The sequence below is a fragment of the Schistocerca piceifrons genome, chromosome 1, assembly GCF_021461385.2.
Source record: "Schistocerca piceifrons isolate TAMUIC-IGC-003096 chromosome 1, iqSchPice1.1, whole genome shotgun sequence".
Classification (NCBI taxonomy): Eukaryota; Metazoa; Arthropoda; class Insecta; order Orthoptera; family Acrididae; genus Schistocerca; species Schistocerca piceifrons.
Window position 1 is genome coordinate 427,288,399 of NC_060138.1, and position 17,320 is coordinate 427,305,718.

The 17,320-nt window shown below is 43.2% G+C and overlaps 1 protein-coding gene across 1 annotated transcript in view; it reads left to right on the forward strand.

Annotated features, from left to right (window-relative positions):
* The first annotated feature begins 9,166 nt into the window (after positions 1 to 9,166).
* Positions 9,167 to 17,320, forward strand: part of LOC124732752 (WAS/WASL-interacting protein family member 3-like) — a 65,171-nt gene continuing 57,017 nt past the window's right edge. The window contains exon 1 of the mRNA XM_047248522.1: positions 9,167 to 9,497. Coding sequence (XP_047104478.1) covers positions 9,167 to 9,497 — 331 coding nt within the window. The remainder of the gene's footprint in view (positions 9,498 to 17,320) is intronic.

The following is a 17,320-nucleotide window of genomic DNA, read 5'->3' on the forward strand; positions in this document are numbered from 1 at the left end:
ACACCCGGAATAGGGGTGCCGCCCCATTGGCGGGAATAATTAAGCTTATCCGGCTGGACACAAGACTTAACGATGTCTCACCGCGTGCTGCTGGCAATGTGATACAGATGATTCTTTTCTTTTGACTGCCGCCCATTACTTGTCTTTCCTTTTTGTTGTATTTAAAAAAATTAAATAAGGCAGTATAAGGAGCATACATAAAAAAAGAGTTTTCATTTTTTAATTTGTTTTACACGGACGGCTCCAGAGACAACGAACGAGTCGGCTGTGCGTAAGTACAACTTTCTATTACAAAAAGTGAAAGGAATGTCCCATCTGTGGCAGAAATTTTAACTCATTTCTTGAGCTTCTATCATTGTCGTAGATAAAGTTGAGACTCGTATGTCTCAAGCAAAATTTAACAAACTCACAAAGTTCCACATGTCTTCGCGGTTGCTTAGAAATGGTAGGTTGACTCATGGATACATCTACACATTTTACTTTGCACACCAGTTACAAGCATTTAAACAACGGATAGTGGTTCAACAATATGTGTACCGCAATACTGGGGGTTCACTATTCGCCATTTCTTAAATGAAACCTTTGCGAACAAATTGATGGGTAGATACAGCCCTACACCATGGCTACCACGTTCACCAGGCATAACTCATCTTTTTTGTGTTCAGTTGATCAGTTCCTAGTTCCGAAACTCTTAAGAGACGAACAGGGGATAATGTAAAGTCCTTGACAGAAGAGAAATTAGCAAATTGAGTATCGTCTAGACGTTATACGGGTAGCAAACGGAGCACATCATTTACTTGAGGCCATCTCTCGGCAGTATTCAATCCAAACTGGTAAAACTCTCTAATATACATTAATCGTACCGAACAACAGTAATGGAAACCTGATTATCGTCGTCGGGTAGAGTAATACATGTAAATGTGAATTCATAATCAACTACATAGACTTATTGTGTACTCTTTTTTCGTTCGGTGAGAATACATATAGTAAAATTCACTGTACCTACCAGTTAACAGTGGCATCCTAAGTTCAAAATACCCAGATTACTTTGATGAAAATGGTTCAAATGGCTCTGAGCACTATGGGACTTAACTGCTGTGGTCATCAGTCCCCTAGAACTTAGAACTACTTAAACTTAACTAATCTAAGGACATCACACACGTCCATTTCCGAGGCAGGATACGAACCTGCGACCGTAGCGGTCGCGCGGTTCCAGACTGTAGCGCCTAGAACCACTCGGCCACTCCGACCGGCTACTTTGATGACAATGCTACTGTGAGGTGCGAGTCCTCCATTCTGCCAGCATTACGACAGTACACCACTGTACCATCTCCGTTAAGGGGTACTGTCTTGCTCTTGCTAATCAAATAAGGCTTAACGGCAGCCAAAGTGCGCAGCCCGACGCCACAGTACACAAACTTCCGCGCGCATAAACAGCTGCGCCTTTCCTAAGCAGCGACACGGCTCGGGGTAGAGTAAGTGGCACTGCGTGCAGGCTGCTACGTGTGGCAGGTGGCGGCCGCTGCTCTCTGCCGTTACCGCCCAGGGAACAGCCTTCCCCGTTACCCTCACGACCGGTGGCCTTCACACCACGGTGGACTAGGACGTCATAGCTGCTGCAAACAAGGCACCCGTCTCAAACTGATACTAAAAGTCAGTCTCATACTTCATCCACAGTATCCCACCGTTGCGATTCTTAATCCTGCAAATCATATGAATTAGAATATTCAAGAATTATTCCGCTGGAGCAGCTATGAGCCAGCCTCGGGGAGGAAGCGTTGCCTCCATGTTTTAGAAGCGACAATGACCAGCGCCAACCAAGTGGCGCCCGGCAACAAATAGGGCTACGTGCCTAGCATTTCCCCACCCCACCTTATATGGAAATGGAAGCATACTGAATATGACTAACCTCGCCCAGTGCATCACAGACTGTTCCATAAGCCACCATGTGACGCCATGTTGTTGTTGTGGTCCTGAAACTGGTTTGATGCAACTCTCCATGCTACTCTATCCTGTGCAAGCTTCTTCATCTCCCAGTACTTACTGCAACCTACATCCTTCTGAATCTGCTTAATGTATTCATCTATTGGTCTCCCTCTTCGATTTTTACCCTCCACGCTGCCCTCCAATGCTAAATTTGTGACCCCTTGATGACTCAGAAGATGTCCTACCAACAGGTCCCTCCTTCTTCTCAAGTTGTGCCACAAACTCCTCTTCTCCCCAGTTCTATTCTATACCTCCTCATTAGTTATGTGATCTACCCATCTAATCTTCAGCGTTCTTTTGTAGCACCCCATTTCCAAAGCTTCTATTGTCTTCTTGTCCAAACTATTTATCATCCATGTTTCACTTCCATACATGGCTACACTCCATACAAATACTTTCAGAAACGGCTTCCTGACACTTAAATCTATATTCGATGTTAACAAATTTCTCTTCTTCAGAAACGCTTTCCTTGCCATTGCCAGTCTACATTTTATATCCTCTCTACTTCGACCATCATCAGTTATTTTGCTCCCCAAATAGCAAAACTCCTTTACTACTTTAAGTGTCTCATTTCCTAATCTAATTCCCTCAGCATCACCCGACTAGGGGATACGGAATCACCTATCCCCGCAATGTTAATATATGCCTACTATAGGGAACATTTTCTCACAAACTACTGGAGACAGAGAGGTAAAAATTTTACTTTATGTGCATTCATATGTTACAACAATACTGAAACAACAGTTTATTGTCAAAGTATTTTCTTACAGAGATATTGTACATTTATTTTTAAGTAAATTTTTTCCATCGCTTTTTACTAGACTATCACCCCTAAGTCTTTTGTAAATCAAGTAATTAAAAAATCGTTGTTTCAGTATGTAATAGGGACCTATGTCACTACGTCATAAAAATTTCAGACTTCTAGGTTGACCAGTACCTGAGATAATGTTCCTAGATGAAGTAAAAAGTAAACTTACGGGAAACGGAGAAAGAAGATTAAAACATTCCTGATCCGTAGCTAATACCCCCTTCACAGTCTTCATAATCATCTTCAAGTCTTCTTTTGGCACCCCTCTGCACCTGTCTTGCTTTTTTCACTAATGTCTTGATTATATTATCAGCATGCCTTAGTCTGTGCTGATCTAAAAAGAACATAGCACGTACCGTACGGGAACCAACACACATACCCAACTTTTGAAGGACCTGGCATTTAGTTATATTTCCAAGATTGAAGGTTGCCACAGCATCATACACACCAAAATGTAGTGTATTAATTCCGACAAACACTGTTTTTGGGAGACGATGCCATATCACACTATTCAAGCACTCGTTGGGGTTCTGCGTTTTTCCGTGAAGACATTTCATCAGAAGACTTCTGTCAGCCAGATCTCTGAAAATGGGCTTTATTTCTGCCATGATGGCTGATGGTAGACTGTGGTGGTGAATGTATTTCTCTCCTGTTGTTAGTCCCCTATTGTATTTACACCAGCTGTTTTCACCTTTGGGGCACAAACCATGTTGTGGATGCTCATCCGTGGATGCGGTGTGGAAATATAAAGCCCATATAGCTCTCCTCATTTCTTCAAGATTGCCTGTATTTTGCCTGATTGCAAGGCCATAGCAGTTCTGAATGTGGTCTATTATGGAATCAGTCAATCTTCCTCTGCCATCCAAGGTTTTCCCATCATCTAGTTTTTTCCCTTTCATAACTGATTTTAACCTTCTCAGCCTGGCACCCATTCTCTTCTGCACATGTCCTATACATTCAAGTTTGCTTATATTTACACTGTTCCCATATGGTTTGCTTTCCAAAACTTCTTTGAATGCTTTAGAGTCACCATCTCCCAGATATTTGACATAGCGAACATTATACCACTGTGAAGAGCGATGAAAAATTTTCTTCACCCCAGCAACCTCCATGGCACCACTACTACCATAATAATTAGCAATACAGTCATCACTGTGTTCATTTTTCAGCCTGCCTGTGCACCTACAGTATTTAGACATTATTGCAACATCAATAACCTTGCCAGTATCAACACTAGTTGCTGTTACAACACCATTGTTGGAGGTGTGGCCCCTTTTCTGCCACGTGCCATCAAACGCCACTGTGAGGTCACGACTGCCGTCATTTTCTTCCACTGCTTCTTCCACAGCAACCTGCATTGACTTCTGTGCTACATCTTCAACTGCAGATCCTAGTACATAATTGTAAGCTTCAAACTTTGAAGGTGCACTTGGAAGATTTAGAACACCACATAGCATATCACCAGCTGCTTTGCCCTTACCAATTGCTCGCAATCCATAAACTAACCTAATATTTACACTATAAAGTTCAGTTTTCTTGTATCCATTATTTACAGTTACTGAAACCGAACTTGGAAACTTACAGCTGTATTTACAAATACTGCATATTAAATTAAACTGGGCAGCCAGGCCAACATGGGATTCTACTTTCAGAGAAACGTTTCCATGACATTTTTTGCAGCACAAACTGTTTTCAAGAGCTTCACACAATATATTCGTATCAATGAGTTCAAAAACTTCATTCCCTCTATCAAGTAAATTATATTTCTCTTCCAAATCTCTTAGTTTTTTATGAGAAGCACTGTTTTCATTTGGTGTAAGTTCGTTCGGCAAATCAGTAATAAGTGGATTCACATTTTCCAACAGTGATGATGATGAACTGCTTTGCTTTGCTAATGAATCATTATTTCTTTTCTTTTGCCAGTTCACACGCTTTTTAAATACTTTTGCTTTAGCTCTAGGCATTTTCACTGCGAAAAATGAAGCACTAAATACGAAATAACTCAACAACAACTACTTTCTTATATCACACTGTTTACAAAACAGTCCCGCCACAAAGTCAAAGAGTAACTTGAGGAAACCAGAGAGAAACATTTTCGGGCAACTAGTGTATAAATAGTCGCTGGAAACCGGGATATTTGAATTCATGTCACTTTAAAGGTACTGCCAAAAAGTTCATGGTCAGCCACGAGAGACGTGTATAACTAAAGCGCAATACCCGATCTCACAAATATATAAAAATAAAATAGTTATAATTGTAGTAGAGCTATGTATGATACGTCATTTTAAAGAGGAAACATGGCAGAATATAATACGCCAATAAAAAAAAATTCGATTTTTTAACCCAAAATCCGATTCCGTATCCCCTTAATTCGACTACATTCCACTATCTTTGTTTTGATTTTTCTGTTGTTCATCTTATATCCTCCTTCCAAGACGCCATACGAGCCGTGTAAATAAGGTCTCATGAGGACCCAGCAGGTAGCAGACATCCACCGTGTATAGCGACGCAGAGTCTGTGTCGTGCTGCTCCAGACACGGGACATTGAACTATTCCCTAGCCTCGGCTCCGTGGTACATATGGAGATCGATTCAACAGATGGGAATCTGACTGATAGTGGGAATAAGTAGTAGTGCCAGTAGGACTCCTCAATTTTCAGGCGAGAATGATTTATACCCTAGTTCCGTAACCGATCCTCACCTGATACTGACTGCAGCTTCCGACAACACGGCATAACTGTAAGTTCTTCGTGATCGCGTGTAGCTGTTTCCTAGTCAAGGCTAATAATAGAGTTCATGTCGGCGGTTGGTGTATTGCTGTGTCCTTTGATGTTCGTGATAATCACAGATCACGAAGGCTAAGTCGCGCTAAACCGTAAATGTTATACTTTTCTTTCACATATAATAACTGCTCCGTTGCCTGGCTAAACCGTAAATGTTATTTTACTTCAGTTCGAAATTCTTACTAGTACGTCAAATCGATATGGAAAACTTTTAAAACTTCAGATCGGTTTGAAACAATCTAATAGCGTTCAATAGGCTTACTACTATTGCGAAGTCTACAAGAGAAACTGAATTAACTTCTCCATTGCAGTGTTACATTGTAGTTGCAGCGAACTTACAGCTCGATACGCCTACAGCTCTCTTCTTGGATGAATGTTATCTCTGATTTATTTATGGTCTGTGCTTTAACCTTCGTAAGGAATATATTTTGAATTATTTATTTAAAGTTTCAGGCTTCGTATCATCTGATAGTCTTTCATTGAGTTCTTTCTTTTTAATAAACGTTATTAGTTACATAGTATTCCTACTAGTAACTTGCAATAGTGTTAATATTGTTGTCAGTAGCTCTAGCCAATGTCAGGATAACTAATTTTGCTATTTACTTTACTACCAAAGGGCTTTCAATAGGTGTTCCATATTTGAGGTGTTACACAATGCGATACCGCCTCGAACTGCGCAGGTGGAGGAGTTCATGGAACTAGAGGATATTCGTCGTATGGGCTGGCTGCCCGTTTCCCAGCATTAAATCCGAACGATTACGTGTGGTATGCGTTGTGGAGACGTATTGCAGCAAGTCCACGTGCACCAGTGACCATCCAGCAGTTGCCAGTATCCTTACCAACGTTGTGATCGGCATGGCAGCACATTGCAGGGCATGATTTGCCAGCCATTGTGATCACACAAGCTATTGAGAACCATGTTACGCCTTTTAATGTACAGAGGACTATTATGAATCGCGAGGATGACTTCAGTGTATTTATTGTCTAATGTACCTTCTTCCATCTCATCGCAAATTTCCTTCAGTTACCTTCTGTACTGTACTGCAGTAGTTCTTCCTGTGTGTGGTCCAAGATTCATCGAACTACGTTACTTGGCAGTGGCGCACCATGCGGATATCATTTTGTCCTTTACTATTGCACACCATTGTATTTAAAGCAGGTATATCTTTATATGTAATAAAGACAATGTACAGAAGACACGATTTTAGAATCAGAACGCCATTGGGGAGCACTGAGTACTTCGAAATAAGTCAAGGACTTAAAAAAGAAGTATTCTATCTCCTGCACTTTTTAATGTTGTGATGGAGGGAATGAATAGGGCAGTTAAAGATATAGTAACAGAAAAAGACTAAAAGATGATTTTTGCCGATGATATGGTAATATGGGGCCATTAAGAGGTAGGTGTACATTTACAACTTCATGCGTTGGGCTAGCACTTGGATCGGTGACCATCCGGTCTGCCGATCGGTGACCATCCGGTCTGCCGCGGTTGGCAAGCGGCGTGCCCTTGTGAGGCAAACTGAGAAGCTACTTGATTGAGAAGTAGCGGCTCCGGTCTCGTAAACGGCCGGCAGAGCGGTATGATGACCACATGCCCCTCCATTACCGCAACCAGCGACGCCTGTGGGCTGAGGATGACACGGCGGCTGGTCGGTACCGTTGGGCTTTTCAAGGCCTGTTCGGATGGTGTTTAGTTTAGTTTATTAATTGTAATCTGTTGGTATTTAGGTGAATATACAATTATTAAGTTTGTGTGATTTATAGTGTAACCGAAATTTATCGTAATTTGTAGCATTCGTGTGGAGGACCTCCCACAATTGATGTAGCATTCTCAACACCGGCGGTTTTGAGATTCCCGATTCTCGCGCAATTTGTCTGCTCCTGATGTGAGGATTAGCCGCGACAACAGCTAAAACTGCTACTTGGGCATCAGCATTTGTTGCAGGTCGTGGTTGACGTTTCACATGTAGCTGAACACTTTCTGTTTCCTTAAATAATGTAACTATCCGACGAACGGTCCGGAAACTTGGATGATGTCGTCCAGGACACCGAGCAGCATACATATCACACGCCCGTTGGGCATTTTGATCACAATAGCCATACATCAACACGATATCGACCTTTTCCGCAATAGGTAAACGGTCCATTTTAACACGGGTAATGTATCACGAAGTAAATACCGTCCGCACTGGCGGAATGTTACGTGATACCACGTACTTATACCTTTGTGACTGTTCAAAAAATGTTCAAATGTGTGTGAAATCTTATGGGACTTAACTGCTAAGGTCATGAGTCCATAAGCTTACACACTACTTAACCTAAATTATCCTAAGGACAAACACACACACCGATGCCCGAGTGAGGCCTCGAACCTCCGCCGGGACCAGCCGCACAGTCCATGACTGTAGCGCCTCAAACCGCTCGGGTAATCCCGGGTGGCGTTTGTGACTGTTACAGCGCCATCTATCACAAAGCGAAGAAAGCGGTCCAACTAAAACATTCATATTTCTTTACGTACTACACGAATATGTAATAAAAAATGGGGGGGTTCCTATTTTAAAAAACGCGGTTGATATCCGTTTGACCTATGGCAGCGCTATCTAGTGGGCCAACCATAGCGGCATCTGGTTTCCCCCTTCAAGCTAGACGAGTTTCGTTCTTTGTAGTTTTTTCGTTTGACGCTTATTTCGTGAGATATTTGGATCGGTCGCTATCAAAGGACCACCCTGTGTATCAGAAGCCATCAAAAAGCTTCCGTCCAAGGGCTCCGGTACTGCGTATGTACGAACCCAGCGCGAGTCTGATGCGGGTATACAAGTACAGACACAGAGGGAAGGGATCAGTGTGGCCTTTGAAGGGGAACTTTTTGATCTTGCCTAAAGTGTAAAGAAGAAGAAGAAAAAGAAGGAAGAAGTTTAAATGTTGCGGTCTTATTGAATCATGTCTTGTTATTAAGGTTGATATTTTTGCTATTCAGTCGAAGAATAGAACATCACTGATCTAACCTTTAGTCAGTAGTGCATCCATAAACAATGGCTAGTGCTGAGCACATAGCAACTCTTCACACCAAAAGTATATACGTGCAATGGACAGCTGAGCGAATATTCCTCTTTTTGGCAAGTGATATCTCGATGTTTGAATACTTTTATGTTATCATTGATTCGAATTGGTTATGTTCTGCTGCTTGGAGACCATTTTCAGCCTTTCATCGACTTCATATTCCCCAACATTTGAAGCCTTTCATCGACTACATGTTCCCAAACAACTATAGAATTTTTATGGATTACAATGCGCCAGCCAGCCGGAGTGGCCGAGTGGTTTTAGGAGCTACAGTCTGGAACCGCGCGACCGCTACGGTCTCAGGTTCGTCCTGCCTCGGGCATGGATGTGTGTGATGTCCTTAGGTTAGTTAGGTTTAAGTAGTTCTAAGTTGTAGGGGACTGTTGACCTCAGAAGTAAGTCCCATAGTGCTGAGAGCCATTTGAACAATGCGCCATCTCACCGGGACACAATTGTTCGCGACTGGTTTAGTCAGTAGTGCATCCCTAAACAAGGGAAGAATCACTACGTCACTTCTGGCGAGCAAGGCAATGGGGAAGGGCAACTGTTCTCTTTCAAATTTTTCAAAATTGGAAATTTGGTCCTTTACCGTACGGACGTGCTGTGGTATTTTCCGGTGGGAACGGAGGCGGAGACGCGGCGGAAGCGTCGACGCGACGCAGACAGAAGTGCGGCGCGCACCAGAGCAGCGGGGCCACTTGGGCGGCGGAGTGGTGCGGGCAGCGGCAGTTAGCGGCAGGCGCGACGCTAATCAAGAGCGCGTCCCGGCGCGGTGCGCTGCCGCGCCGCCTGTAATTTGCGACGCGCCGGCGGGGACGGCACGGTTAATCCGGCGGCCGGGAAATTACCATTGTCAGACAGGTGCGGGCCTCCTTGCCGCTTATCGATCGCTCTTCTGCGGGGGCGCTATCTCGGGGCCTGTCATTCCGCCATCCCTACCGCCCCCACCTGCTATTAGGAGCAGTTGCGCTCCCAGTGCAGGGTTCCCCAGCGACCGCCCATTATCCCTGAAGTATCTGTCCATTTCGCACCTGAGATAGCTGCACCTCTCGTCCATCGTGTTTCGCTGTCCTTTAGTACGAGTAGGAATGAGAAAGTCTTGGTTATCACCTCGAAAAAATCAAGGATTTACCATGAAACTATATGATGGAGGTAGCCCATCTCTACATTTTCATCCTTTAAAGACGTATTTCCTACAACGAGGCATAGCTTGCCAGAGACCTCGATAGTAGAAGCCTGCAACTTGATTGTTGAGGAAAAGTTCCACCTTGAAAATGACCTCGTCGTCATTCCACCAATGCCAGCCGTGCATTGGTTATATACCGATACTGCCCAGGTCCGGGCACCGTCTCGAGTATACTTATGGTGTCCTCAACGAATGTGGCGAAAAGAGTGGAAGAAAATCTTAACGCCTAACTTTATTGATATTTACGTCGGCAAGAGCGTGAACAGAACACCTATTTGGCGGAACGGACACAACAAAGAATGATGATAATATGGGGGACCGGAATCTATATTTTCGTAAAATAGTTCTATGAGCTCTGATTATTTAACAGCATGCGACTCACCGCCTTGTTAATATAGCATTGCGTGAAGCGCTTTTAGAATCTGTTGCAAAATGATGTCTACGTGAAGCATCACGGAGACAAAAATGTAGACGTAATCTCAGGGATTATTTTTCGTGTATCACATCATTGCACCCGTACCATGTTTCTATGCACCAGGAATTGCATGGCGACGACTTTGAACGTCGTGTATAGTTCTGCCACTTGGCACAAGAGAAATTACGGGACGATGACTGATTTTTTGTACGCACTGTATTTAGCTACGAAGCGTCATTCACCAACAGCGGTAACGTAAACTGGCATAACATGCACTATTAGGCAACGGGAAATCCACGATCGCTGTGACAAGTGGAACATCAGCGACCTTGGCGAGTTAATGTATGGTGCGGCATTATGGGGGGAAGGATAATTGGCCCCCATTTTATCGATGTCAGTCTAACTGGTCCAATGTATGCTGATTTCCTACGTAATGTTCTACCGATGTTACTACAAGATGTTTCAGTGCATGACAGAATGCGATGTACTTCTAACGTGATGGTTGTCCGGCACATAGCTCGCGTGCGGTTGAAGTGGTATTCAATAGCACATTTCATGACAGGTGGATTGGTTGTCTAAGCAACATACTATGGCCCCCACGTTCACCGGATCTGACGTCCCCGGATTTCTTTCTGTGGGAAAAGTTGAAGGATATTTGCTATCGTAATCCACAGACAACGCCTGACAACATGCGTCAGCGCATTGTCAACGCATGTGCGAACATTATGGAAGGCGAACTACTCGCTGTTGAGAGGAATGTCGTTACACGTATTGCCAAATGGATTGGGGTTGACGGACAACATTTTGAGCAGATACTTCCTGGCAGATTAAAACTGTGTGCCAGACCGAGACTCGAACTCGGGACCTTTGCCTTTCGCGGACGAGTGCTCCATTTGACCTATGGCAGAGCCATCTAGCGGGCCAACCATAGCGCCATATGGTTTCCCCCTTCAAGCTAGACAAGTTCCGTTCTTTGTAGTTTTTTCGTTTGACGCTTATTTTGTGAGATATTTGGCCCGGTCAAGATCAACTGCCTGTATAAATTGAGCTCCTCCACTTTGTTCTTTGTGTTCGTACGGGTTAATCTCAGGAACTACTATAGGGATTTTGATACTATTTTCAGTAACAGCCGGCCGATGTGGCCGAGCGGTTCTAGGCGCTTCATTAACAAATAGACTAATTCAGGACGAAGCTTTGAGTACTTAATTTACATTATTTCGCACACTCTGCCTGAACTGTGACGAATTATAGTGTCTCGCTGCTATGAAATCGATGCCATTGCCGTCTAGCAGTACCGATGTTACGTGGCAGAGGGAGCATGGCAAAAATGTTGCGTGGTGAAAGACGCTTTGTGGCGATGTTGCCTGGAAGAGTGCGCTCCATAGCAGTGTTACGTGGTAGAGGGTGTTTCGTACCCTGTAGCGTAGTGGAAGTTGTTCCGTACCGATGTTGCGTGGTAGAGGATGCCTCGTACTGGTTTGAAGGACAGAGGTTGCGTTGTATCAGTGTTGTGCGGCAGGGGGTGAATCCTAGCGACGTCACATGACAGAGGGTGCTTCATACCGATGTTACGTTGGGAAACGTGGAAGGTCATACAGTAAATATAGCTCAAGCTGTATTGTCGGTGCATTCGGCCGGCCAGCAAGTGGCCATAGATCAGGCCGAACGGCCGTTGCAGTAGGCCGTGGAAGCTTGCATCTGACATCACTGCCACGAGATTTCACTCCAGACTCCAACTAAATCTTGAACAGGTAACATTCGTGCTCCCTGAGAACTTTCTAGGTGTGTGCTTTTTAAGGTGTTTCAGTTATGTGGTAGTGATGCTATTCATTTAGCTAAATTGTTGTCTAATTGTAACTGTAATTCTTCGTAGTGGTCTACAAACAAATTAAGGCTACGCCGGACAAGTCGTCCAGCCATACGTAGATACTTAATGCTACCGTGCGATACCAGGGCCGGTCACTAGTTCCAAATAAAACATCGTCTCTAAACACCAAAGCATTATAATATTTATTGTTCATTCATGTCGATGTTTGGGTATTATGTATCGAACAACACGTCCCGTATATTGCAGCCCTGGCCTTGTTGGTGCGCGAGTCGTGTAGAAATTTCCATAACTGTTTTTTGATGAATGTCAATTCGTTGATACAGCGTTACATTTTAGCCTTTAATGACGAAGTGGTAATGAAGCTGTTGGTGTGAACTCGAGACTTCATAAAACTCAACAGAAAAAAGTCTACTGGTGACCATTGAATTTAAATCGTAAGACCGTAGCAGCCAATTCTAGTCAAGAAAACTGGAGGTGACACGACCACGAAAGCATCTGGCAAATCCGTCAGTGTGTCCCGGACGGTACGGCAGCTGGCACTGTCTTGATGATCCCACATGTCTTCAAGAGCAATATCGTCCAACTGAGGCAAAAAGGCATGGGTTATCAGAGTACGATGGCATTCGCCATTCACCTTCAATATTTATTCCAGACCACAACGCACACCAAAGAGTGACATGCTAAGCATGTGTTTGTTTTCTCATCAATCACTAACCGGTTTTCTGAGCCTAAATTGCGACAGTTGCGCTGTTAACGAATCCATCGAGATGTGTGGGACGACATGTTCAGTAAATGGCAGCAATGGCTTTGGTGGCGCGTGAGTGCTATTGCAATTTTCAATAACTGTGTTTTCATGAACTTCATTTCGTTGAAACAATTATTTTTCTACCACTCAGCCATTAAAGGCTGAAATTCAATCAGCCTTTAATGGCTGAGTGGTAGAAAAATAATTGTCGTAAACTCTAGACTTCAGGAAAGTCATCAGAAAAAAGTTATGTCAACAAAATAAGCATTCATTCATTTGACATCAAGGACACGTATTATCTAGCCATCTATGTATACTCATTCCTGTCTCTCTCCTACAGACCTGTCACAATAATTATTTACTTACCGAATAATGACAGTCAAGGTGGCGCGCTATTCAAAACTTGCGCTATTATTAGGGCCAGGATTTTAATGACAACTCGTATTTTTTCCTGGATATTGGAGCGTATTTTACAACAATTTATAAAAGAATCCAGGTACTGCAGTATACAAAAAGTGTTCTTAATGTGCATATAAAGTCATATCTACATCTTTCAGTAGTAGGTCGTATTTCAGCTAACTTTTGCTTAAATATGTCATATTTCGACCAACTTTAGCCAGATAGGCATTATTTATCGTATCTTTAAGGACACAAGAACAGAAGCGTGAAAATGTTGCTCGCATGACAATGTTTCAGATGATATTGTTACAAATAAATACAATTACGAGTACTACAAAGCTTTATTCATCAGAACAATAGTAGACAAGCAGCTTAGCAAACTGTTCGGTTCGCTAATGTAAGACATTCTCGAGCGGGGTCGACAAAAAACTCTGGGAGTCAACAATGGCGACTTCCGACGTAATAAACGTCTCACAAGTGATCACACTATTCGGTGTGAATACAAAATCAGTCTGGTCTTACGTGCCTAAACTAAACAACAGCATGAAGCTGCGAGGTTTTGTTCGTAATTTTGGAGTGACATTCCTCAGTACTGAAGGAGAAATATTATTTTCTGAACTATGTGAAGCTAAAGTCAGGATAGCAAAGTGCTTCCACGTGCAACATCACTATAATACCGTAAAACACAGTTGAAAAAGACAGCAGACAAACGCTGACATCTGAGCAGACACGTCCATCTTCAACCGTGCAACCATTCTGCAAGGAATTGTGAGAGAGGATGGTGTCTTGCAACAGCACAACGGAGAAGCTGAAGAATCAACGCTTCAGACAGTTCTTGAAGAAGCACACAACACATCCAGTTCCAGATCAATCTACGCTGAGAAAGAACTATTTATCCATACACTTCGATTGTGATCTCAACAAAATACGAATTAATGTTGCTGAAAAAAATCTGGGTGGGCACTATGTTGCAAAAGTTTCTGTCTGTGTTCTTAGAGTTGACCGGCCTCGATAAATGATATTCCTAACGTGTGCCGCTCTTGAGGGAGTAAACAAATCAACAATTAGCATTTTAATTGACAACTCTATGAAACTGCTGTGGCCGGATAGTGTGAGGAGAGAGAACGTTTTGCTGCTAGCAACAGATGATGCTTCATATATGGCTAAAGTAGCCACGGAATTTGACATTCTCTACCCCTGTATGGTGCACGTCGCCCGCCCGGCCAGCCGCGCGGTCTAATGCGCTGCTCTCCGTGCGGGAAGGCGTGCCTGTTCCCGGCACGAATACGCCCGACGGATTTGTGTCGAGTTCCGGTGTGCCAGCCAGCCTGTGTATGGTTTTTAAGGCAGTTTTCCATCTGCCTCGGTGAGTGCGGGCTGGTTCCCCTTATTCCGCCTCAGTTACACTATGTATGTCGCCGATTGCTGCGCAAACACTGCCTCCATGTATACATACACCATGAGTACTCTACCACGCAAACATCTGGGGTTGTCTGGTGTGAGACGTTCCCGAAGGAGGGTTCCACTTCAGGCCAAACCGCACAGTCACCCTGGTTCGGTGTGGGACGACGGTGGGGTGGATGGACTGCTGTGGCCTGTTGTGGGGTTGTGGATCACTGCGGACTACGGTGGGACGAACCTCTTCATTGATTCTAGGTCCCTGGTTCAGTACACACACACACTACACAATGGTGTACGTCACTTTCCTTGCACTGATCTTCGAGTTGACTAGTTGCTACCTCTGGATCACGGGGTCCCGGGTCCGATTCCCGGCTGATTTGGGGATTTTCTCTGCCCGGGGACTTAATGTTTGTGTTGTCCTCATTGTTCCATCATCATTCGTGAAAGTGGCTAGACTAGATTGTGTACAGATTGGGTATTTGTACGCGCACTGATGACAGAGCAGCTGAGCACCCCACAAACCAAACATCATTATCATCATCATCATCGAGTTGCAGTAGAGGTGCGATCAGATTACCGTGATGTGGACAAATTAATTACCTTTGGTAAGAAAATCTATGTGAAAGAATCGATGTGGGTGCAGAAATTCAGGGAACCTGTACCTTCACAGACCCTTCCCACTCAACTAGTGCATACACGACGGAGTTCTTGTCCTAATGCTGCCTAGTATCACTGCACCAACTGGATCAAAACTAAGATATCTTTTGTGACCTTGACTGTAATGAATCAGTTGCTATCAAAACTGTGTGGAAGAGCTTTTTACAAATAGCTTGTCTGCAAACCTGGCATAAATCAACACCAGTTTTTCAGTGGTATTAAAAACCATCACGAAACTGGAACATCCCGGTACTCAACTTTCTGACACCTTAGATAGCGTGCAACATAAATAGAACGTCGAGCTAGTAGTCGTGTCGCTGACGAAGTAAAAAAATGGCAACGTACATTTCGCTTTTTTTGCCGCTTTCTCCGCCCTTGGACATATAAAAGTTGTATCGGTTAATTGCCGTCTTTACTATATTGAAAGTCTAATTCAGACCAGACGAGTTTCGCTTTATTTTAGAGCATCTTCAGTGGTCACAGTAACAAAATAGTTTATTCTCTTGCAATTTCGTTTGCTTTTACCATTAAGTCCGCATACTTTACTCATTACTATGAAGAAAAGAATAAATAAATAAATAAAAATAATTAAACAAAAAAGAAGTTGATTAATTAAAATTAATACATGGAATAAAAATTTAAAAATTCTCTCTCTCTCTCTCTCTCTCTCTCTCTCTCTCTCTCTCTCTCTCTCTCACACACACACACACACACACACACACACACACACACACGCACACACACACAAAAGTTCTCTCTCTGTCTCTCTTATTCTCTCTTCCTAGCCGGAAAGTATAAACACTAACAGATTGATAGCAGACGCCTCGACCACTATAAAACAAACAAAACGCGAACCCATCCCACAGTAACGAAGCAAAGCACGCAAACTGACGAGAGGACAATGCACAAAAGTGTAAATGTGTTAATTGACGTGAAAGTGACGTGTGGAAATGCGAATACTCAACACATACAAGTGGAAGAAAGAACGGAAAACAATCAGTAACGAAAAGAATAGAAACTGTTTATACTAATAAGTAAAGCATACGAATTGTTGACGATCAAAACAACCGTAATTTTAAGAGATAACATATTGTAACAGTGATCGCTGAAGATGCTTCAAAATAAAGCGAAACGCGTCTGGTCCGAATGAGACTTTTACTTCAGTTGCAGAAAGGAGACAATTAACCCATAGAACCTGAAATTGCAAAGCATGCTCCAGCGAAATCCTGAGTATTCTATAAAGTTCAAAGTTCGTGATAATATATGGGAATAACACAACAGTTGAGACACGCTCCTGTGACGTCTGTGATGTGGAGAGAAGCTTTTACATGTACAAAAATACCCTCAGCGATAACCGTCCGTGTTTGAAAATGGAAAACATGAAAACGCAGCTTGTGATCCAGTGAAACTTGGCAGAAACTGAAGATTGTCAGGACGTATCTTTGAACGCCTTAAACAAGTGATGTGTAGTTGAAAAATCATGGTTTTATTGTTTGGATAGGTTTTGTGGTTGTCGTTGTACGTCTTATTCCTTCTTTTTTCTTGTTTTTTAGACATATGCAGCATTTCAAAAGTAAATGCTGGTTAGTTCCAAACACTGCAAAATGTGAGTAGACTACAATACTAACAATTTGTTCAGAAGCGAGTTTTGTATTACGTGGTATATAAAAAATCAATAAGAATGTTTTTAAATACAGTTACACTATGTGATCAAAAGTATCCGGACACCTGGATGAAAATGACTTACAAGTTCGTGGCACCCTCCATAGCAAATGCTGGAATTCAATATGGTGTTAGCCCACGGTTGGCCTTGATGACAGCTTCCACTCCCGCAGGCATACGTTCAGTCAGGTGCTGGAAGGTTTCTTGGGGAATGGCAGCCCATTCTTCACCGAGTGCTGCATTGAGGAAAGGTATCAATGTCGGTCGGTGAGGTTTAAATTTTTTTTGGTTTAAATGTTTTGCGGAGGATTTGGGTTGGGTTGGGTTGTTTGGGGGAAGAGACCAAACAGCGAGGTCATCGGTCTCATCGGATTAGCAAAGAATGGGGAAG